This window comes from Chanos chanos, chromosome 3 (genome assembly GCF_902362185.1).
Source record: "Chanos chanos chromosome 3, fChaCha1.1, whole genome shotgun sequence".
In the NCBI taxonomy this organism is placed as follows: Eukaryota; Metazoa; Chordata; class Actinopteri; order Gonorynchiformes; family Chanidae; genus Chanos; species Chanos chanos.
The window spans coordinates 41,549,263-41,572,511 of NC_044497.1; the positions used below are offsets into that span (position 1 = coordinate 41,549,263).

Below are 23,249 nucleotides of genomic sequence, written 5' to 3' on the forward strand. Positions count from 1 at the left end.
TGACATCGTCCCAAAAACAAGACTATAAAATTCCCCTTTTTATTGCAACATTTGAGTGCTTTAGGAAATGTGACTTGCATTTTAGAAACAATCACATAATTCATGGTATGTGAAGCCTCAGCCAATGAGATTCCATTGGACATTTGGATTTCAGTCTGACCCCAATGTAGCTGAACCCTTAAATCACAACAGCTGGGACCAGCATTGCTTTTGACTTGCATCACTCTGCAAACATGTGTGACATCGAACATTGAACTTCTTGTTGGAAGTCTATCAGCAGTGCCTTCATCACTCATTATATTCATGTATTTGTATTTGTATTGGTCAGAAAAAAGAAAAAAAAACTTCAGTTTTCTTTTTCACGTAAGACTAGTTGCATAAAACATCACACAAATGTTTAAAACAACCTGAAAGAGAAAAGGAAATAACAAGTCCCACACTAGGGAGGTTAATGAGTTCAGTGACAGAATAATAATAGCTGAAGTACTGCAAGTTCACTGAGAACTCTTCAAAGGTGAAAAAAAAATCTTCTAAAAGAATCTTTTCAAAAGTATTTTGAATGCTGTGCCAGTCTGTGAAAAAGTCAAAGGATGAAGTAACTGCGAATTAAGTGATAATATGACCCAACAAAAGGCATTCTTTCATATGAAATTGGACCCATGCAAATTCATTTTTATCTGGTCCAAGATTTGGCCTTTCAGTTTCACTACTAGCTTCTCTTGTCTTCTACTGATCCTCCCTGCTCTCCGGGAACATTTCTTTTTGGGAGACCTTAAGATTACCCCAGCACGGACACTTCCAGATAGTGTCTCAGTTTTTTGGGACTGCAAGTGGGAGTTTGCGCCTACTCGCCATGGTTTATATCTGCGAAGGAGGCAGATACTCTGAAGGTCAAGGTCCACAACGTCTCCTGTAAACAGTTTAAAGAAAACCAAATGACTACCACTGGATAAGCTAAGCTCCATTCTTTTCAACAGTTTAACACAGCAAACGGGAGAGAAAGCCTATTTCCATCTTTATTATGACTTTATAAATGACAATGAGACTGCGTTTTTTCAAATTCCATCAGGATTTCAGGGAGAGAAGGCAGAAAAGATGGACGATTCCCTCTTCTCCCTTTCTACTCCCACAAAATGTACTGGAGGTTTTTAAATGTTTAAGCCATAGCACGTCACACAGGTCAAGAAGAGTTGAAGGTTTATATCAAGATCATCTAGTCCTGGTTTCAACTCCCTGCGTTGTGGGCTCTTCATCTTGTGAACATGCTGGCTGGAGCTACTGTTAGTATGAGTCGGCATTTGTTTTTGCTGGCTTATTGGTTGGACGTCTGTGGCTCCCCCTCCTAACTTTTTGTGGTTCTTAGAAATTTAAGAATTTTTTCCCAGTGGCAAGAACAAAACCATTTTTCTATGACCTGAAATAAAAAAAAGAAAACACACACACGCGTATACACACACACACACACACACACACACACACACACACACACGGTTGCACACACTTAAAAAACAAAATGAAAGAAAACAAACAGAAAAAGCACAGTAATGCATGGTACATAAAAAAAAAAAGAATAAAATTTTAAAAAGTTAAAAGGATTTGAACTATCGGACAGTGCCACCTACCTGTTACAATGATAAATAACACATGCCAAACACACAAATAAGTAAATATAATGTGCAATTTAATATACACATCGCAGTATTTCCAAAATCTTTTTAGCAACTGATTTTTGTATTCTTAACATGATTACACTTTATACTTTATTGTCGCTCTTATACAGACATCCAGGTGCCAAAGAAAATATTTCAATTTCTATCCTATCCTAAACTAGCCATACATTTTGAGATTCTTTATGCATAAAACTGGGCTTTCATTTAAAGCACTGTCCACATGGCCAGTACTCTGGTGATTACTGCATTAAGATTATTATCAAGAAGAAAGTAACAGTCATTCAATTATATGAAGAGTGTAGAAACATGAATGAAAAAAATAAAGTGAATTAAAAAAATAATAAAAACCAAAGAGTAATAATGGGTTGGCACCACATTTTTTGCACATGTTAAATAGCAAACAAATATACCACAGACAATCAAAACTTTAATAAAAATTTAGGTGCACATTAGGTAATGGTGATCAGAAATACATTTGGAAATAAGTCAAAATGTCTGTACCAATGCAATTCAGTACATTATGATATATTTTGGTAACTGTTTCCCTCACAATGCATTCAAAAACTTGATCTTCTTCATCTTTTCAGCATTCTTTACGAATCACAAGTTTAATAAATGTGTTTCTCAATAACTCCGATACAAATAAAATGATGAAATATTCACCTCTTTCCAGGGTTTTACTTAACAATTATGTAAAAATAAAAATATTGATTCCAGCATTCTTGAAAATATTATTTCAATATCAGTGAGATAAGAAGAGGGAGCACACAAAAAAGCAATAAAAAAAAATGCCCAACCTTGGAATAGCGATTACTGAACAAAAAATTAAAGTGAATATGTGCCATTTCGGAATAAGCTATCCTATTCAAAAGATGTAATTCACTTCCTCGCAAATCTTCTGCTCACTTTTTTCACATGTTTACAGTTTATTGACCAAAATATACATTGTAACTTAATAGCAAATGAATTGGATTGAACAACTGAACAATCTCCCAAATGCACAAAAAATAGATCAAAGTTGTTTTAAAAACGTGTGTATGTAATGTTACCAATTATGTATGCATAGTCTTAGCTTTGTTTTTGTTTTTGTTTTGTTTTTCTATGATCATTTTCTTTGGCGCATGTTGTAATCATCCCTTTGGAAAACATGACTGAGGTTGTCATGGACACCCGCATGATTTCCAGATTCATCCCATTCACAGGTGGAGAAGTCACACCTCTGAGGATTCGCCCAGCTCAAGATGTAATCCTCATTTATTAAACCTGACACATCTCACTGTTTGTCTCCTCACTGTTCCTGCTACACTCCAACAGAAGAGCGTATTGACCTTTTTTTTACTCCTCTTCTGATGATGAATCGGTCTACCTCAGCACATAAAACCATGTTATTTCATGTAAACTGACATGAGACAGTTATAGAGTCAAAAACAGGAGGAGGAACAGGTAGTGGCTCAGCACAGCTGTTTGCCTTTTCTTCCATTTCCTCAGGGCAGACTGGTGTGCAGCATCTGCTTGTGCATCCTCTCCAGGATTCGGTGGATGCTGGCAAAGCTGGGCCGATCCACAGGGTCACTGCTCCAGCACAGCCTCATCAGGTTGTAGAGCTCTAGTGGGCAGTTGTCTGGGCATGCCAGGATGTTACCATCACGCACATAGTAAATGACCTCCTCATGGGCCATACCATAATATGGCTGCATACCATGCGAGAAAATCTCCCACAGCACTACTCCGTAGGCCCACACGTCTGACTCAGTGGTGTATCGGTTGTAGAAGATGGACTCAGGTGGCATCCAGCGGATTGGGATCGCGTCGTTCTCGTTTGCCTTGTAGTAGTCGGCCGAGTAGATGCTCCTGGACAGGCCAAAGTCGGCTATTTTCACCACGAGTTCCTCGCCGACCAGGCAGTTGCGCGTGGCCAGGTCACGATGCACAAACTTCCGCTCGGACAGGTAGGCCATGCCAGCTGCCACCTGCTTGGAAATGGAGAGCTGTTCCAAGCAGCTGAGGGGGCCTGTGGACTGGGACTCTGGAGAGAAGCTGGGCCCCGTCAGGCTGCCCTGGCTGAGACTGCGCTGCTGGGCTGGAGAGTGTCGTCGCAGGTACTCGTTCAGGTCGCCGTGGGCCATGTACTCGAACATCAGACACATGGGTTTGCCCACTGCGCACACTCCTGTGAAAACAAGAACGACCACACACCGCTGTTACACTCCTCACAAGCTGTTTGTAGCTAGAGTGACCTCGCTGTTATTCTAATGCTGATGTGACGAAGAATCACAGCCCTGGAATTCCGCTCATAGCTTCCTCCCGTCCTTAGAGGATAGTATAGGGGTCAGATCTAAAAGCAATGACTTGATCTATTTCGAGGCTCTGCTACTGTGCTACCCTTGAGGAAAGGACACACGTGAAACAAGAAGCAGATGTGCTTGTTTATCGTTCAGACAGCTGTGTGCTTGAAAAAAAAAAAAAAAAAGCAAGCCTATGGCTAAATCCTGTCTGTGCATATATAACATCTGTAAAGCCAGTTCCGCTCTGTCTTCGTTTCTGTTTCTCCACACTTCCAAAATGGTTCACACCAGATGGATTGTATCTTTAGTGAATAAATATTTAAAGCATGCAGATGGCATACCCAGGAGCCTGACGATATTTGGGTGATCAAACTCTGCCATGAGCGCTGCCTCTCTCTGGAAGTCATTCTGCATGTCGGCTGACGCCTCCTCTTTCAGCATCTTCACCGCCACCATAGTGAAAGGCTCATGAGGCAACAGACCCGGGGCTCTAAAGAACAGAGAACTTGTCATGATCCAGTCAATCGTTCAACACTAACTAATAGTGTTTACATGCTCTTAAATAAAAGTGTAAGACAGTCACGGGGACCACGTGGCACACGTTTTATTTTCAACAAACTATTTTATTATTATGTAGTAAATTATGACTATGGAAAGTAGAGCTGAATATGAATGGAATAACCACTATTATCTGGGACTGGTCAACTTTTTGGATGTAAAATTGAAAACGCTCAAGCTGAGCTTGTATATCTCTGAGCTCACACTCTGTGCCTGTTCCTGGTCTTACACAGCACAGCGTGCAGTTGGGGCTGGACATACACGTGCTGGAGGTGCAGAGGTAAACAGGGCCTCTGGACAGGACAGCAGAGCCGCTGTGTCTCGCTGAAGCCCCAGAGCCCAAACAAGCACAGCTCCGGTCCAATGGCTAGCATTCAGAGAGGATTTACATGCCGTTAGAGTGTACTTCCTGTGCTGGAGGTTCCTGAGGCCCCCAAATGTTCCTGGAGAAAGTAAACATCTCTCTCTCTCCCTCTCTTCCTCTGTTACTTTGGGCTTATTAATAGCCACCTTACCAGTCCCACTGACAGTCTGCTGTCTGTGAGGAAACCTGCGTACTGAGGCTTGATGGCTGCCCTGCTGGTAATGCTGTTTCAGCTCCTATTTCAGGAGGAGAACTCTCAGGGTCATATATCCCTATCTCAGATGTGTTCCCAGGGATCTCTCTATACTGGATGGATGCCTTCCAATCTCAGTTGGCACATATTGTGGACGACTACTGCCATACTCAAGTCCATTTGGGAAGATTTAGTATTTGCATGTAAATGCTTGGACTTAACTGCACTTTAACTTTTAGCTTTAGTTTTTAGTAAAAGAAAATAGTTTAAAATATCTAGCAAGTGACAGGTAGTATGATGAACTCTAAACACATAACGTTATACTGTAGAAATACAACAATGTCCCCATAGCCTAAGATGGCTTTAAATTTCTTGGCTTTATGTAGATTTCTGAAAAGATCCATTCATTTCACTTTGTCCTCTTTGCCAAAGGCAATGGTTTGTATTACAACGTAATAGAAATGTATAAGTTACAATATGATTTCACTTAAATACTCAGTGTCTGATATGCATTGAAACACAGTATGCCATAGCCACGCTTGGCAAATATTCAAGCTGTAATAAACAAAAAATTGTGTGAACAGTGCAGCTGAATCATCTTCCAGTGATCAAGAAACATGAGATGAACTGCTTTCGTAAGCAGCAATCTGTTCTAAGAGGGAGAGGATGACTGGACAGGTTTTAGTATTGGCAAAAGTAGTGTTAGATATGTAAGAGATGAAGGTGAATAAGCTCTCACCTTGCTTGGAAGACCCTGCCGAAGGCCCCCTCTCCGATGTCACGCACGTACTCAATGTTGTTCCTTGGGTACTCGAGATTCAGCAGCTTGGAGTTGAGCAGGAGAGGGAGGCGCTGGTACATTGGGTTGGGATGGAGCCTGTCCAGCAACAGCTCCGACGGAAGAGTAGTTAGGGTAGGTGTCTCCATGACCCTGTTTAGAATTGAAAAAACGTTTGGTTTTCATAGGGAAACGTGGACAGCTCTGATCAGCGTTTCCCCATCCTGCTCCTGGGAACACACAACACTAGGCGTTTTACATCTCTTCTTGACACAAACCCTCTCTGACACACAGATTGAGCTTATCAAGCTAATTATCCAGATCCTCAGAACAGGGAGCAATCTACAATCTGCAGAGCTCTTTCTCTCGAGGAGCAAGATTAGGAAATAATGTCTTAAATAGTGTCACACTGAGATAAAATTTACAGCACATCAGGGAATGTGGAGAGACCGTCAGATTTACTTCAGTTATTTAATTACACATGGACAACAAATTAGATAAAGATGTGGGAGCGATAAACAGATATTTGAGAAGGGGGAATAAACGTGGTTTTGATTTTATTATCAAGGAAACCGTTTATCATTTCACCGCATACCTTTTCCGGCTCTTCCACACTTTCTTTTGTCTGCAGCAGATGAGAACAAGGATGGTGAGGAAGAAAGTAGCTGCAAAGCCGGCTATGACAAATATGATGACGCTCATGGAGTATGCAGGGGACGCAGCAGGAGGGAGGTTTGCATTTGTCTGTTTTGGAGACGATGGCACAGTCCTCACACTCACAACTGCAAAGTAAACAGAAAGTTGAGGTTCATACTATGTACTTCTTAGTACTGAAGGTTAGAGAAATTGTATGGATTTGCCCAGTGTCCTGCTGCACCTTCTCCACACTTTGGCACATGGCAGTACTCCCAGCGGACACTGGGACTGGTAGTGTAGCACCATGGTCGGTCACTCTCCCCTCCGGGGTTACGGCAGTAGTTCTCTGCATTCCTCAGCTCAGGGATCACGTCCACAGACAGCCTGTGAGGGTGAGGATCCTGGAGGAACGAGGCAAGTTAAGAAACGGTGACTGTTCATTGTTTGTCCACAATGGAAAGTGAAATAGATCTGGATGATTATTTTAGATCATCTAAGTGAGTACAACATAGTTTTACTGAAGGATGGGTGAAGCTGGAAAATCAAGCACTATAGTCTCAAACCACTGGAAAACCAAAAAAAGGTCCATTATGAGGTTGTTGCAATTCTCTACTGTTTACTGACGTCGTTCTGCTTTTCATGACCTATTTACGGAGTGATATAAATCCGTTTCCTGAGAACAAAAATAAAACATTTCTAAGTAAGTTAGTTGTGTATATTTTGACGATCACTATGCAAACATCTGCTCTCTGACATCACCCCCAACGTCATACGATGGTGACTGCTCATATGGTAATGTGCAAAACTGAGATTGTTTAGGGAAGAACATTGTTTAAAATAAGCAAAAGAAAAGCCAATTAGGAAAACAGTTTATAAACACTGAAAAACCCTGACTGGCATATGTATGCATGTACATTTGTGTGCACGTGTGTGCACGTGTCTGTGTGTGTGTGTGTGTGTGTGTGCCTAATTGTTTCCAGAACAATATTTCAATCTTCCATTGCTTTTTTTTCCAACAAATCCCTCAGTCTCACGAAGTCAAGAAGTCTACATCACAAATATTTTTCTCTCCACTCTGTTAGATCTCAAGTAATGATTAGAGGTGCGATTTTGAATCTTTTCTGTCTTTGAAACAAATTAATCCAAAGGGACCAATTAGAACAGAAACAGAAACAAATTACCTGCAGGCTCCATTTCTGACATGGAATACCAGACGCCGTGACATTGGCAGTCCCTTGATAAAACCTTCCTTTGTCATTGTAACATGTTGCTGTAGAGACAGAGAAAATGTAAGACATTGAAATGCAGAAATGTTTTCCTGGTATGACACAGTATTACCTTGGGGTTTGAGAGTTTGAATATTTTCACTCTTTACCATACAGATAAAAGGGGGTTGTTGAAAGAGAACAGACACTTACTTGTAACTTGGTCTTTCTTTATATCTGAAAGGCAAATGAAAGAGTTAATGTGTAATCATGATGGTAATTAACGAAAGTGCTTCTAAACCTTGCTGCTGGACATACTGTGTGCTGGGCACACAACTCTAAGGGACAGAGTCATGTAAAGCACAATGTAGTGAAGATTTTACAAACCAAAACATTTTTGGGCATAAGATTTGATAAAGTTAGATTTAAATGCCTGAGACAGCAGCTCAGAGGATGGAGGTAAACATAGCATGGATGACTACAGACTAGGAAATTTATTCAGCTGCTGTGTATCCTTGCCTGACCCTGCTTCTCATCTCCACACAATAAACTAACGTTACCCCTCAAAACACGGGCTTAGAGAGGCCTAAACCATTTCCATATTATTCCGAGTTCTGTGTTAGAGAAAGCAGTACCAGAAACTAACACAAAACTTCAAAAGAATAGCAACCTTGGTAAGTCTGCCGGATACACAAGTTTTCTCTGATATTAAATTACATAGCCAGATTTTAGTGATAAAGTGCAATATGAAATCCAGACAAAATGTGGATTATCGTTAAACAAACCTAAACTAGAACCCTCATCAAAGTATCACATCTGTGAACTGACACATGCCTTTTCTTTTTTTAGAGGAATGACTCGAATCATTGTCTTACCAATGAACGGGACAGCAGTACAGGAGTTAGGGTCAGCTCTCCGGCTGGGTAGAGAGGTACAGTCTGGCAACCCTGAAGAGAAGATTCCTCTGCGGAGCTTATCCTCTATAGAACGCCACTCCTTATAGCAATAAAGCTCTCTCACTGCCAGACAGTGCTCCCTGTCACGCAGGTACATCCAAGTATGATGTACATTTATAGGGAATAAAAGATAGAAAAAGATAATTACAAACATTTGTCTATAACATTAAAATGATAAAAAAACTGATAAAATTTGGAGCACTGCTCGAGAGTAGCTGTTCAAAGAAGGGCTATGCTCCTATAATTTGTGAATATAAATCAGTTGCAGTATGTTTACAGTATACAGTATATTTTCTGTCATCGTTCCTGCAACAGGAACAAACGGAATGAATTGCATGTTGAATAATTAATTATTTCTTAAGTGTCATTACTATTATTATAAATAAATTATAAATATGTGTTTTTATTGCTATTAATTTGCATTGATGTTATTAATCATGTGTAATAGTTATTGTTTATGGTGTGAAATGTTGTTATGAAAAATGAGAGATGTGGTACCTGCAGACAGGTTTGGGTGCAGGGCCCAGGCCCGAGGGGTTGCAGTCTTGAAAGGTAAGATGACAAAGCAGTGAGTGAACAGCAGGCCTACAGAGTGCGCTCACTGTGTGGAGCTCTGCCCAGGCACTCTGGGCCAGGAACTCCTGGGCATCCTCAGGGTCCGGTAGGGAGTAGTTATAGAAGACCAGAGCATCGCGTCTCAACACGCCTCGACAAACCTCACCACGGTATGTACTGCAGTAACCTGCACTGCCCTTGTATAGCCTGTTTGAAACACACATGCGTACACACACACATACACACACACACAGAGAAATACACACATACACAGAATTGAGGGACAATTCAGACAACCATCCACTAATATCCAAAATGGGTAATGTTTGTCACATTGTTATTGAATGACTGAAAATGATGGTTAAAAGTAAGACTTTAAAAGTTGTTACCAAACTACAGCTGCCTAAAAGACAGCATTTGATGAAACCTAAATTGACATCATTATAAGTATGTGAGTGCATTTGCAAGACTGTCTGAATAATTGTATGAATCATATACACACTAAAGCGATAGATGCTCTTCCCTTTGTGGGTATATTTTTTCATCCTAATCCTCGGCCCCCACAAGAGGTTTAATAAACTGCAAATGTGTCTTTAACTCTATCTGTTTGCGTGTGAGCATTTGATAGTTTGAACAAAGCTGTATCCTTGTGATGATTTTATTCAACTTAACCTTTAATTATTCCCAGATGTCAAATCTGAAACAGTTGACAATAACTCAAATGGGGGTTTACTTGGGTTTATGAGTAACTTGCACCATATGCTATGGGTGGATTCAAGACCTGTTAGTGATGCATTAAAGAAATCATCAGTATCCGTTTATTCTCTTATCAAAGGAGATGTTCTAATTTAATTTACTGCGTGCCCTCTTTGTGTGACAACTTCCTTAAGCGCAAACACATTATTCCTTCCAACAAATGCACCAGATGTCACGCTGTTTTCCCGATTACCAAATTTCATTAGTGTCTCATCCAGCGTGTCTCAGACTCAGTTTCCGAGCTACTGAGCTATTGAACACAAAGTGTAAGGAGAACAGCTCTGAGAAAAATGATTCTGTATTCTATTGTCCATGGACACGCGTGGGGTTAGTACACAGACAACATAAATCCACATCCAGAAGATGTATTATCCTTAGAACCTATTGTGAAAACAGAAGTTATTGTAAGAGTTGAGAGCTGCCCTGAAAATGAATTCTAATTTTGACACTGATGCTGCAATTCAACCACAGATGAGCCACAAGATCTTACCTCCATTCTATGGGGAAATCGCATGATCCAGAGACCAGTAGAAGGCATGACAGGAAAAGAAAGGAAAAAAATGATGTTAAATTATTTCCTCTTACCAGTGACAATGAGGAGAACTGTGTCCTCACCCCTGGCCAGACCATACTTGTGTGAGGGTGAGCTTGGTCTGTGTGAGTGTGTGTGTGTGTGTGTGCATGTGTGTGTGTGTGTGTGTGTGTGTGTGTGTGTGTGTGTGGTCTTCAGAGCCAGCAGGTGTGGATATTATCAGTGGCCAATTGTTACTGCCTACAATGATGAAGAGGTCTGTCATGGCTCAATATGATGCCGCTTTTGTCAAAAGTGTTCAAAGTGCGTGACACGATCTAACTACATCTCTCAAATCAAACTGAAAGGAGAGGGGGGAGGAATTAAAACTCCAGTATTTGATAATATTATTGTTGATTTATGGTAAAAATAAATTAATTAATTAACAAAACAAAGAAAGAAAAAACAATATGTAATGGCTTCTAATGTATAGATGTAAATATAAAATTACATTATCAAAATGACTCTCACAAGTTCTAAAAAAAAAAAAAAATTGTTGGATTTTTGTCCTTAGATTTTTTCTGTCGGCAGCCAGTCTTGTCCTGGGGGGTATTTGTTTGGCTTTTGAAGTCTTTCATGGGGAGGTGGGGAAGGGGTTGAAAACAGCTATCCCAACAAACAAGAGGTGACAGAAATAACAGCATCAAAAACACAGCTGAACACAGCCCCAACAATAATCAAATCAGACACTTTAGCTAGTTAACTATGTCTAACTTGTCCACACAAATGTTGTTCATTAAATTCAACAAAGATATAGCCCTGATACTCAGAGGTGTGAGTGTACAGCACCTGAGACAGTGATCCTGGCTGTGGCCTTGACGGTGTTGGCACCTCCACTGTGGTGGTTGGTGGCCTGGCATGTGTAGAGTGCCGGTTTATTCACCACTACATGTAGGACTGAGCCTATCACATCGCCAACCAACGTCTCCTCCACAGACGCACCCAATATCTACAGGAAAAAAGACCTGGTCAGTAATAAATACTGATGGTGACAACAATGATGCGTTTTACACCCTTGAAAACAAATGCACATCACATTGTTGCCTTACATTATAAGATCTTAATATTCTGCTCGTTATTTCACAGTGATTATGCATGAAAAACCACACCATGACATTATTACCACTCTCATTTTCACTTCATGAGGACGTTCTGAAATCATGCATGAATCTGACTCAAGCTTCTTTCATGCATCTATATTTGACAAAGTGCTCACAGAGCTGGTTTTAGACACAGTTCATCCGGCTAAAGGAAATGAATGACCAGAAGTTCTTGCCAGAATGATACTTATACAGTGCAGTTTAAATACTTAATGTCTGATAACTCTGTATGTATTACAAAGATTAATTTCACAGCATAGCTACTCCATCAGTCATAATCTGGAGACTTAACATGTCTGATACATGTTACATGTATTTTGTCAATTAGAATTAATTAAATATTACACAGGACTTTATCCATGATAGATAAAATTCTTAATTCTTAATTTTGAAAAGCATGAGAAAAATTAAAATGACAGATATTCATAAAACATTTGGACAAACAAAGCATGGCTATAGCGAGAATAAAACAATCATGTTGCATAACACATGACCCCTGAAGCCAGAGTAGTGAAGGAGTTCATCTGAGGTTAAGTGTGTCTCCCACCACGGCACCAAGTTTCAATTTTGTAATAACAATAGCAGCAAACACCCAAGCAAAAATCAAATTTTAGTCTCTATATTGTCAAGTTATGAAGTGTTCAAACAAGTAATCGTAAATACGGTAAATTTATCTCTAAAGTACAAAATTTAGATTTAATACTGTAAAATAATTTTGCTCAAAGGTTAATGTGAGAATTAGGTTTTTAGATCAATTGCCAGCGTGTGCTAGATGGAATGAAAAGTTAATATGGTCCCTTTTACAAAGCCTTTATTAAGATCCTATTAAGATTCACTGTTTTGAGCTTGATAATATGTTACACATTTTTAAAGTTCTCTTAAAGAAAGTTTGCCTGCTGCTATTTACCCCACATCTGTTGGTAAAGACCTAAGGTCATTAACATGAGTGGGATGGTGTTAATGGGACTGCTGGGCTGCCCCAGACTGGCGTTTTCTATTTACAATGCATTTGTATAGTCTGACATTTAACTTGATCTCACTGAGGTCAGATCAATGCACTGGCCAAGAGGCAAAAAGCTGTATAATCCTGGACAATTACTACATGCCTCTGAGCCAAGATAAATATAAAGAGTTCAGAAAACCAACGTAGCAGTAGTAACTGAAGAAGAAGAAGAAGAAGAAGAAGAAGAAGAAGAAGAAGAAGAAGAACAGTCACACGAATAAAACGTATAGTTACAAAACGTACCGTATTCCCATTTTCCAACCATGTAATTGAAGGGATGGGGTTACCCGTGGCATTGCACTCTAAGGCCACTTCGGTACCAAATGGAACTTTCTGTTCTTTGGGAACTTTAATAATTTTGGCTGGAACTGAAACAAAGCGGTACATAATCAATTTTCCACTACAACACGTCATATGGAAATGTCATCATTTCCCATGAAACTTTGAATGAATTTCACAATTAATGCCATCAACTGATGATAACAGTTGAAACTTACAACAGTTGATACTTACAGTACTGTAAACAGTAAACTGAACTCTTCACTTGAAAATTTTCTAAATAACATTTTTCTTGTCAGCTGCGAAGGAGACTTGTATCTGTGCCCGTAAAACTACTACAATCACACACTACTCAGTGTGGTAAGCTAAGTCAGGGTATACCAAACAATAGGTCCTTTGTGCATGGGGATTTTCTCATAACTTAAATTACAAAATGTCCCACCAGAGTATATGTTCTGTGATTTTAGATCTCCTTTGTACTGTATGTCCCCCAGAGAAACTGTGGAGTTGGGTTTTTTTTTTTTATAACGTTGCCTTTTACAAAAATGTAGTGTGATTAAATTGATTTCCTTAGAAATCCTCTAGAATTTCACTGATAAATATTTTGCTAACGAACAGCTTGACTTACCCTGCACTTCAAGAGTAACTGGTTTGGAGAAGGCAATACCGAAGCTGTTTCTGGCCACACACCGATACTGCCCTGCATCCTCTTTCTTAATATTATGAATCTTAAGGGCACCATATTCCAGAATGGAAATGCGGTCATTGACCTGAAGTATTAAGGAACAGAGAAGGACAATGTGAGGGAGTCTGTTTAAAGAGCAAACCATGTTTTCTAGTTTTAAGCAAACAGAAACGGATTAACAAATATGCATCAATTTGGTATGGATGACATAGGCAGTTTATGCTTTGCATGCCACAATCTCAACACAGACATGGGCTGAATGTGGACATCCTTGGATTAGGCAAACTTCTGTACACCTTCTTCAAATCAGAATTTACACTAACATTAAGGCTTAAACACATGTGGTAAAACAAGTTACCTCAATCTTGTACTCATCTTTTATCCAATAGATATCTGGTTTAGGATATCCTAATGTCACACACGGCAACACTGCCTTGGACTCCTGGAGCAAGGTGACATTTGTTGGATGTCTCTTGATTTGGGGCTCTGAAAGAGAATGCACTCTCACATCAAAATCAAAAGCCATGAAAGAGTCGATTTCGTGTTAAAGAGCAGTTCTTAGAATAAGAGAGATTCATTTAGTCTGTTTAAACTCCAGCTGTTTCAAGAAAAACACATTTTCTGATATGGGGATTTAGGCTGTGATAACGTGGTAGTGGATATGTCCTTTGGAATGTTAACACTGCATGTCATGAAGTGTTACTGTACTCAATGGCCTTTGGTGCCAAACATTGTTTCATTTAATTATTAAATGGTTGCATTGAACACAAATCAGATTTCTACACTTTAAATATGACAAAATACTAGCTTGCATCAAATGAATGAGAGATGTTCCTTCATTTCATTTTAATACACATTGGAACATTACCATCAGTACTTTTTGAAATATTCTCACTTTATCTCAGAGCTTCAAGTCTACTCATCACAACTGTAATAAACTGTTTCTACTTCTACTCACTCATCTTCAGCTGCAGAGCTCCACAGCTGCTGGCAGGTTCTCCTACACCATTGTTGGCACTGCAGCAGTACTCTCCACTGTCTGAGTCTTTTATATTAGGAATGATCAACATTTGGCCATGCTCTCTAATGACATAACGGGAATCATAGTACCTGTAAAGAAGGAAATGGCTGTCATTCTCTCAGTTTCATGGTTTCATCACTAAAAGGGTTAAATACATATACTATATATTTATATAATTTCAATGTTTTTTCATTTCCTGTAGATGGGATGAAGAAAATGGAAAAGTGTTGAGGTGAATGCTCACCGTATCGGGTAATTATTTCGTGTCCACGTAATATCGGCTGGGGGGTAAGAGTCGACTTCACATATAAAAGTGGCATTGTGATCCAATAGGGCATCCACAGTCTCTAGTTGAGTAGTAATCCTGGGAGCTGAAAAAAAAAGTATAAAGAGAGAAAAATGGTTCTGCTATTAGAAGGGAGAATCCTAAAAACATGCAGCAGGCCCATGGAACAAACATAGTGCCAGCACTCAATTAACAGAGTCTGGCCAGACTGCGTTTACATGAGATATTTTATAACAACATAGATCCTGTAAACGCACATAAAATATTGCTATTAGTCTACAGAATCCAGATTTGTTATTCATACAGTAGAGTCAAACTTTCCTAACTCGTATGGTCAGCTACAGATTCCATGTTCAATTGAAAGGGGGACAATGACAAAAGCAATGCTATGGTATGTGTAACCTCAAATGGACCGTTTATTGTGACTGTTGTGAAACTACTGTTGCTTTCACAACAAAATGGTTCACAAATTGTAAGCTCTGTCCAAAACACTGGCAATGAGAGTTGACCTCAAAGAAGGGTCACATAGGGAGAGAAGAAGTCTGTTTCTAATGGCAACGACCGAGTGGATGTCGGTTTGCCAAAGTAGTGTTAGGTTAAAATGAGCCAACTATAAATCCTTGGCCTTGTGCTGATTAGAAGCATAAACACATTGACCATTTTTTCAGAATGACAAGGAGACACAAGTTTGTACACCTCTCTGCAGTGTTTGAACTACTCTAATGTACTGTAGATCTGTGAAATTTACAGTGACACTTTATTTTAGGAATATATTAATTGATGGATTATGTGATGACTACATAAAGCTTTCATTGTAGGATTCGCAGGCTGCTGCATTAGTTTGTGATACTTTATGAGAACAAATCTAAAATTTGGACCATCTGACAGAAATGATTTATGGCAGGAATAGGATATGACATGATGATTTATCAGCTGTGGTGTAATGTGTTTTTACATTGCTAGACCAGATGCAGATGGTTTTATGTATGTTAACATTAACTTTTTCATAAACTTAAATTCTACTTGTTCTACATGCAAGAAAGAGAGTGAATGAGAGAGAGGGAGGGAGAAAAGAGAGCGAGAGGTCTGCATATAGTGGAGCATTTTAATCCCCGTCCTTATTGTCATACAGTGCCACAGACTACTACCAAAACTTCTGATTCCTACATTTTACAGAGTCAAATACTTATGGAAGGTTCCTGGTAACAATAGTACTATCAGTTTCATCTTCAAATCTCCCAATATCCCTCATCACTTTAAGAATGATCACTCCCAACTCAAAAGCTCGTTGTTCTATGTATAGTGTCACTCTAAGATTAAACCCTAAAGTGAATTCTCACACTAATGTAATTAGCATGCACCATGAACGCAGGCTATTCTCAGCATCTGCTTTATTGAATATATACATAGACCAATAGCAGAGGCCTTAAGCCTGTTGTTACTAAGTCTTAGGGTCTATTGGATAGACTTGGTTAAAAACTTGTTGCTTTTTTTTCCTTACCACATTACTAACTTTATTAATATTCTGTTTTTCCTGCATTCCCTCTCCCACCACTCTACTCTTTTTCCTTTTTGAATTCTTATTTTCAAAGAAATAACAGAGCGGTCCACAGCAAACGGTGAATGAGGTCAAAGACAACACAACACATAATGAAGACAGAGCGAAGAAGAGTAGGTTGGTCAGTGAACAGTCTCAGAGTCTGAACAATCTTTGAGACCCTGTATTTCAGACATACAACCATACACAACACATCATGGCATTCCTTCCTTCCACTGCACTCCTGTCATATTTGGGGAACATCATATTAGGCCAGTCAATGAAGCGCAGTCAGACCACATGCTAATTAATTATTTTTAGAGGTTGTTAAAAGTCAAAGTCAAAACTAATTGCTCAGGTAGGTCAGCGGAAAAGGATGCTAGGTGCCACTACAGAGACTCAGATTTGATTTCCAGAAGCAGTGCTCCTGGCTTGGCTAGGAACCCACATGGACACAATTGGCAGTGTAAACGGATGGAAAGTCAGCAAGGGATCATCTACCCATTACTGTCAATAGGGATGCCCTTTAGTTGGTCAGGGCAGCACATTAGTGGTTGGCAGATCTGAAGAGCATGGCATGAATCTCTGCACACTTTATATCTTCCCAGAAAAGTCCTCCTTGAGCTAATGAAAAGACTGCACATTTATGGGAGGAGGAATGTGGTTGCGTACGCCTTCCCTGGCCAACACTGAACTGGGGTGAAAGGGGGAAAATGGGAATGAAACAGGGACTTTTTGAAGACAAATTCGAAAGAAGAAGAGTGAATAATGTGAACTCAAATATCATTATTCTATAAATTATGGGATGAAAGAGAAAAAAAAAAAAACTTGTCCTCAGCAGATTTGTAGGGAAAGTTCACCCTTGTTCCCATTTAACAATTAGCACAAGTAATTAAAACATTTGCATGTTTGGCCTGACACTTTATTTCTGTAGACAATATTTACAAATAACTTTGATATTTACATTTTGAAATCCAGTAAGTACGCTAATGTGTGACTTTCGCAGTTTGATAGAGTAAAAATAGCTTTATACTTTGCGTTAAAGACCAAGAGTAAAATATGCTGTTTAATTCTGCGTCCTCTGACATGGCATGAGAACAGGATCAGCATCACACATAAAGTCATGTGCTGGCAAGAAATAGGCAGAGGTGGACAAAGTAAACAACTCCATTACTTGAGTCAAAGTATAGATACTCCTGGTCAAATATTACTCCAATACAAGTAAAAGTTGTTCAGTTCAATTTTTACTTGAGTTAAAGTACTGGAGTACTTGCTTTTAAAAATACTTAAGTATTCAAAAGTACATTTTCTTTTTAATGTCATCGCATTGTTGTATTGTTGCAACAATGCATTTACAGAGTCTAATGACTCTGAAACAACCTACTGAATGCACTGACTTGCTTGTAGAACCTGTAGAATAAAAAGCTTGTGGAATATGTTACAAAGCCTACAGAAACACAGTTGAACCAAATGCTTCCTCTATAAAAGACAGTGTATAGCTTCAGTTAAACAGGCACTAGGTTAACTCAGATTGGCCATGAAAGGATAAACACGTCATAATGTTGTAGGCTAGGGTTAATTTTACTTCTACTACATAGCATTGTCTGAAATGTGAAATAGCTGGATGACCATCGTCACCGCTTGATTCCCGCCCCCCTCGTCTTATTAGGACCGGGTCCTACGTGAATCCGCTGACCTTACAAATATTACTGTGTTTACCTGACAAGATTAAAACCTATATTTCTGAAAGGACTTTGTCAGTAACGTTAACTCGGCATTTTCGCTAGCTAACTATTAGTATGCGTCAGCAGTGGATTCACACAGGACCCGGTGTTATGCCCCAAATGGTTTGGGGGTTTGAATTCAAGCCAACTGGTTTCCGTACTTGTTCACACACTGTGTTAACAGTAGAAGTTGTGGTCTGCCTCTGTCACCAGATTCGTCACACATTCACAAACATATAAATCGCAATTTTCAAGTCACATCTCATATGTACTGTGGCAAATCACTGTAAGTGTTAGGCGAACACAGCGCGCGAACGTATACGGGAAGCAATTAGCTTGGAAACCAGTTGATTTCAAAAATCTCAGACATGGACTTAAGATATATGGCCATGGCTGCTCTGGTGAGGAACCTTTATCTTTATCATTATCACCTTTATCTTCCATTGTTGTCGCCATCAGTAAAACCGCCAAGTTCAGTTGTTAAAGAAAATGCAGCACACACTTGATTGACAGCATTGGAGTAGTTTGCTGTGATTGGTTTTTCCCTTGTGATGAACACAATATGGCCTATCGCGTTTCAGAAAAGAAAATTCCGCTTCAAAGCTATGCGTTAAAGTAACGAGTAACGATAACCTTCATAGAAATGTAGTGGAGTGAAAAGTACAATATTTGTATTTCAGATGTAGTGGAGTAAAAGTCATAAGTTTCCAAAAAAAAATAACACTCAAGTAAAGTACAGATACTCGAAAAATGTACTGAAGTACAGTACTTAAGTAAATGTACTTTGTTACTGTCCACCCCTGGAAATAGGTATCTGTTTACTTTTCTACTCATCTGACATTTTAAAAAAAATCATTTACTCGGAAATTTGCTGCATGTCTCAGGTACCATTGTCATAGTCAAGCAATTTAGCTAAGGAAGTATTTTATATTAATACAATTATATTAATTTTGATGAAAAATACAAACAAAAGAAGATCATGTTTGACTATGTTTGACTGACAACCATCCAATAAACAAAGAGGGTTTGTAATAATAGTAAAGTTTCCGTTTGGTACAAAATGTACATCTGCATGTGTGTAGTCGGCAGTCAATGGCAGTTAGTTGCTAAAAATTGCCTTACTGAAATAAGGTATGCAAAAACGTGTTGGTATTATTACCTGGAGGTATTTCATGTGGAACTGTAAAATAAATAAATAAATAAATAAATAAATACATTTTTAAAAAAAGAAAAGAAAAAAATGTAAAAGAAAAGAAAAAACCAGGGACCTCTCTATATAAAACACATTTCAAGAGGGCCTAATACATGTTTAAATAAATCTATTTTACACTCATAAGCTATTAAGCTTCTTTTAATATTTAATATTTACTGCTTCCTCATCCCATTTCAAGTAAGATGGTTCTATATTGTCCACCCATTTCCACAGTACACTTTTTAGCAGTGATACAAAGGCTCAAGAACATGGTCTAAACCTAAGTCAGTAAATAGATGAAACATTTATCAAAACATAAAGTGCTTGATCTTCTTGATTGTGTGGTCAAACTTAAATCATATGTTCAGACCAGTCAGAACCTAAGCATTAGGACACATAAGCAAAATATATTCTGCACTAGGACAAGACAATTAAAGAATAGAAAATCCTCTTCATTGTACTGAATCACAAGAGATGGGACATTTATACTTTCCTAAATAACATAAAGTCATAATACCTTGACTGTAATGTATGTTTCATTGCTCCACTTAAGTTCAAATGTCATGAGTGGAAGAGCTTGTCCTCTAGATGACTTGCCTGTAGGGCAATCACAGTCATTTGTCCCATAAACTATATTTTTGATAAAGGGAAAAATCCCGACCTTGATTAAACCATGACTTGGCAAACCTTCTCACTGTCCCAGTGTTTTATTCTCACGGATATGTATTGGCATGGGCTCATCAGACATCCGTGATTAATGCGACATAACCTCACTGCCTCCAAAGTGTGAATCAGAGGATATATCACCTGTTCCTCACACCTTGGCTGAACTTTACAAGTGCAAGTGCCAAGGACTTCATTTGTACAGCCAGAACCAGATGGAGCTCTACAGGCCGACACAGTCAACTGGGCCTTACAACTCTTACCTAACATTACTCAACTATTCAAGGTTATGCCGGCACCATGCAAGCATAAAAGCAAATTTTTTTTAAAAAGACGGCTTCAGAATGTGTTCTACATCAGGGCCATCAGGACCACTCACACAGAGGTTGAACATTTATGGCTAAGGTTTACATAGAGAGGTTAAAATGGAAACAGGGTGGTAACTCTCTAAATCAGCAATTACAGTCGTAATATAAGTCACATCACCTTGTTCTTCCAGTGTTTTCTAAAAGGACTAGTCTATGTATAACAAATGCGAAATTACCAAAAAAATTGTGACTGTGCTTCATGTAACTTCTTTACAAAGAATTTAAAGAATTTCCGTCATTGGTTCCAGGGAGCTAGTGCTAAGAGGGGGAGAATCATGAGTGATTTCATTTTTCAGTTTTTCATTTTTCATTTTCAGTGACCTTCGTAAAAGCTAAACACACTGTCTATTGCCAAATGTTCTGAAAACTCTAGGCATTTTCCAGCCAGCGTGTAGTCTTTCTCCAATGCATTGCCTAAGCACCGCTTTAATTCCAGCTGACTCACCCTGCAGTAGTGCCATCGTTTCAATAGTATGACCTCATTGCATCAGACCTAATTAATGAACTCCAAACAGGTAGTCAGTCATTCCAACATGGCTACTATAGCCAAACAATTAAATAATCCCCACATTCAGTAGTTGATAAGATTCAGATTATTGTTATAATTTGCTGAGACATGCTGACACTTGCATCTGTGCATTAAATGACCAGGTCAGTTAGTTTAAAAAAAAAAAATGAAAAAAGTAGTATAATTTAACCGCACAAGACACGCCTTCTAGACTGACAAGGTTAAATGGCAAAAAATTTGTTGTGACATCATCATTGCCATCAGATATTAAAAGACTGGTTAAAAAAAAAAAATTAAAAATTGCAGCTCGCCCTCATGTTAAAGTATGGATGAGTTGTAGCATTTGAGTTTTATACAGTGAATGACCCCAAATGCCCTGACTAGGTTTCATTAGGGCCTTGCGATGCTTGTTTAGTGAATAACATTTTGAAACATACCTGGTTAGCTGGCAAACTTAGTTTAGTACACTATAATAAAATGGACCTCTAGGTTAGTACAGACCTAACATACTGTAGCTTTTCAATTTCTTTTGTTTGTTGGTTGCTGATTTGTGATTGAGTGATATGGCAGTAGATGTGCCTATTCTTATGTGACTTATCAGCTGAATTCAGCATAATACCCTTTTGTTATGCAAGCTCAGATAGACCACATCATGGATATGCCATACAGCTGGCTAGTGTCTGACTAGCAATCCACAATCTATATATTGCCACATATATGTGTTCCAGTATGAATTTATCCTTCTGCAGTGTGTACAGTATATAATAATTTGTATTTCTCAATATTTTTCTGATGTTCAACTAATTAGTCATCAGTACTGCCGGAAAAATACGAAGTGTCTGAAGCATCTGCTTTGCAATGACATTACATGGTTCATTTAAGGTTTTGAATGTTTGCTAGAAATCTTTTGCTCTGCCGTGTTCTTACTGACGCACCAAAGTAGTTAATGATCTACCACCCAAGCTGCTTTAGACTTTCAGATGAATGATTACAGATGAGCTAATCTCCTGTCTCCACTTGGCAAACCTCTTCTTCTCTCCATCTGGATCTTCAATATATTTATATATTATTGTTGCCAGGTCCTTAAACCATTAGATGTGTTTCTGACTGGGAGGTAGACTTGAGACTGAGGGAATAGAGCTATGCTTTCAGATTAGCCTCATATCACGTGTTACAGTTTGAGGAAAAAGATGATCTCATCCGTAAAAACAAGGCAACGTGGATCCAAAGCTATTCATCAAAAACCATGAGGCCAGCATGAGTAAATGCCACTGTGCACATCAGAAATAAATATCTAGTGAGTTAGTGTTTGATTTTTCTGTAATACTTATGCAGAGACCACAATGTGATGTTAATCCATAACAGTGTGTTGCCTTGTGGCTCTTATGATAGCTGTGAAGGAAATATAATTCTGGCAAGAATTACTCCTCCAGACCTCCAAGATTATTCTGCTGCAGAATATTCAGCATTTATTCAGATATCTCCTCATAAAGATATTTAGTCTGTACTACCAAAGTAATTGCCAAAGTGTCAAGGCCCTGTCAAATTGTCTTGTTGTTGAACAATGTATTTAGAGCTTTCATTCAATGTAGTAATTTTATGTTTACAGAAACATGAAGACATACAAACTATGTGGCAGATATTATAGATATTATATTACGGCCCAAGTACTTGTACAGTATCACATCTGCACACTTTTACACCTTGGTGTTCTTGCAGCTGTTAAGAATATTAAAGCTCAATGTGAGAATACAGTGATACTGATAATATTTTAATCTGGCTTCTTCAGTGTTTAGCTCCTTCTGTTCAGCTAATAAATACCTATCACATTACAAAAGTCCCAAATGTCTAAACAAAGTTACATGCCTACAAATAAGTGTCCAAATGCCTTATGACATTGTTAATGCAATGTGTGTTTCAAAAGACCCAAGTCCTCCAGGATCAATGACCATCTGTTTTTTTTTTTCAACCTTCCACATGTTCACTGTTAATACTGAAAAGGAAAAAAAGTACCAGATATGATTTGTTGCAGTTACTCAAGCATTACCACATGACAAGGCATTGCAACCGACCTCTTTGTAGAGCTGCGTCCGGTGTGCTGAATTGTGCCAGGAAGAGGATCTGCAGGAGTGGAATGTGTTCAAGGAGCTTCATTCTTGTTTAAGGAAAGCTGTGTCTTTCAAATAATGTTTAGAATCCTCTGTGTTTGGTTCATGTTCAAATCCTGGAGTTGTGCTGGTTCCTTATGTGAAGTTCCCACAGATTTGAGTGTGTGTGTTCATGTCTGAGGCCTGACTATGCAGTCTGACGCTGATGTGAGTGTATGTGTGTGCGTGTGTGTGTGTGTGTGTGTGTG

At 38.8% G+C, this 23,249-nt stretch overlaps 1 protein-coding gene across 2 annotated transcripts; it reads right to left on the bottom strand.

Annotated features, from left to right (window-relative positions):
* Positions 1–1,675: 1,675 nt before the first annotated feature.
* musk (muscle, skeletal, receptor tyrosine kinase) lies at positions 1,676–23,231 on the bottom strand. Of its 2 annotated transcripts, XM_030767447.1 has the most exons (17): positions 22,966–23,231; positions 14,860–14,986; positions 14,553–14,704; positions 13,953–14,080; positions 13,538–13,679; positions 12,874–12,998; positions 11,317–11,476; positions 10,447–10,453; positions 9,144–9,407; positions 8,565–8,725; positions 7,903–7,926; positions 7,666–7,754; positions 6,726–6,885; positions 6,444–6,630; positions 5,810–6,001; positions 4,297–4,445; positions 1,676–3,840 (listed from the first exon to the last, which is right to left on the bottom strand). In XM_030767447.1, the coding sequence occupies exons 1-17, from the start codon at positions 23,045–23,047 to the stop codon at positions 3,155–3,157; spliced, it is 2,835 nt and encodes a 944-aa protein (XP_030623307.1). In that variant the 5' UTR covers positions 23,048–23,231; the 3' UTR covers positions 1,676–3,154. The 2 variants fall into 2 exon arrangements, with proteins under 2 accessions (XP_030623307.1, XP_030623308.1); XM_030767448.1 differs by lacking the exons at positions 6,726–6,885; positions 7,666–7,754; positions 7,903–7,926; positions 9,144–9,407 and adding an exon at positions 8,514–8,523 and having other exon boundaries at positions 6,444–6,661; positions 8,573–8,725.
* Positions 23,232–23,249: the final 18 nt, after the last annotated feature.

Coding starts and splice junctions, on each gene's coding strand:
- musk (XM_030767447.1), bottom strand. CDS start 23,047: ATGAAGCTCCTTGAACACATTCCACTCCTGCAGATCCTCTTCCTGGCA. Junction 6,886..7,665: donor GTCAGAAATGGAGCCTGCAG/GTAATTTGTTTC, acceptor TCGTTCCTCCAG/GATCCTCACCCTCACAGGCT. Junction 4,446..5,809: donor GGCAGGGTCTTCCAAGCAAG/GTGAGAGCTTAT, acceptor TCTGTTCTTTAG/AGCCCCGGGTCTGTTGCCTC.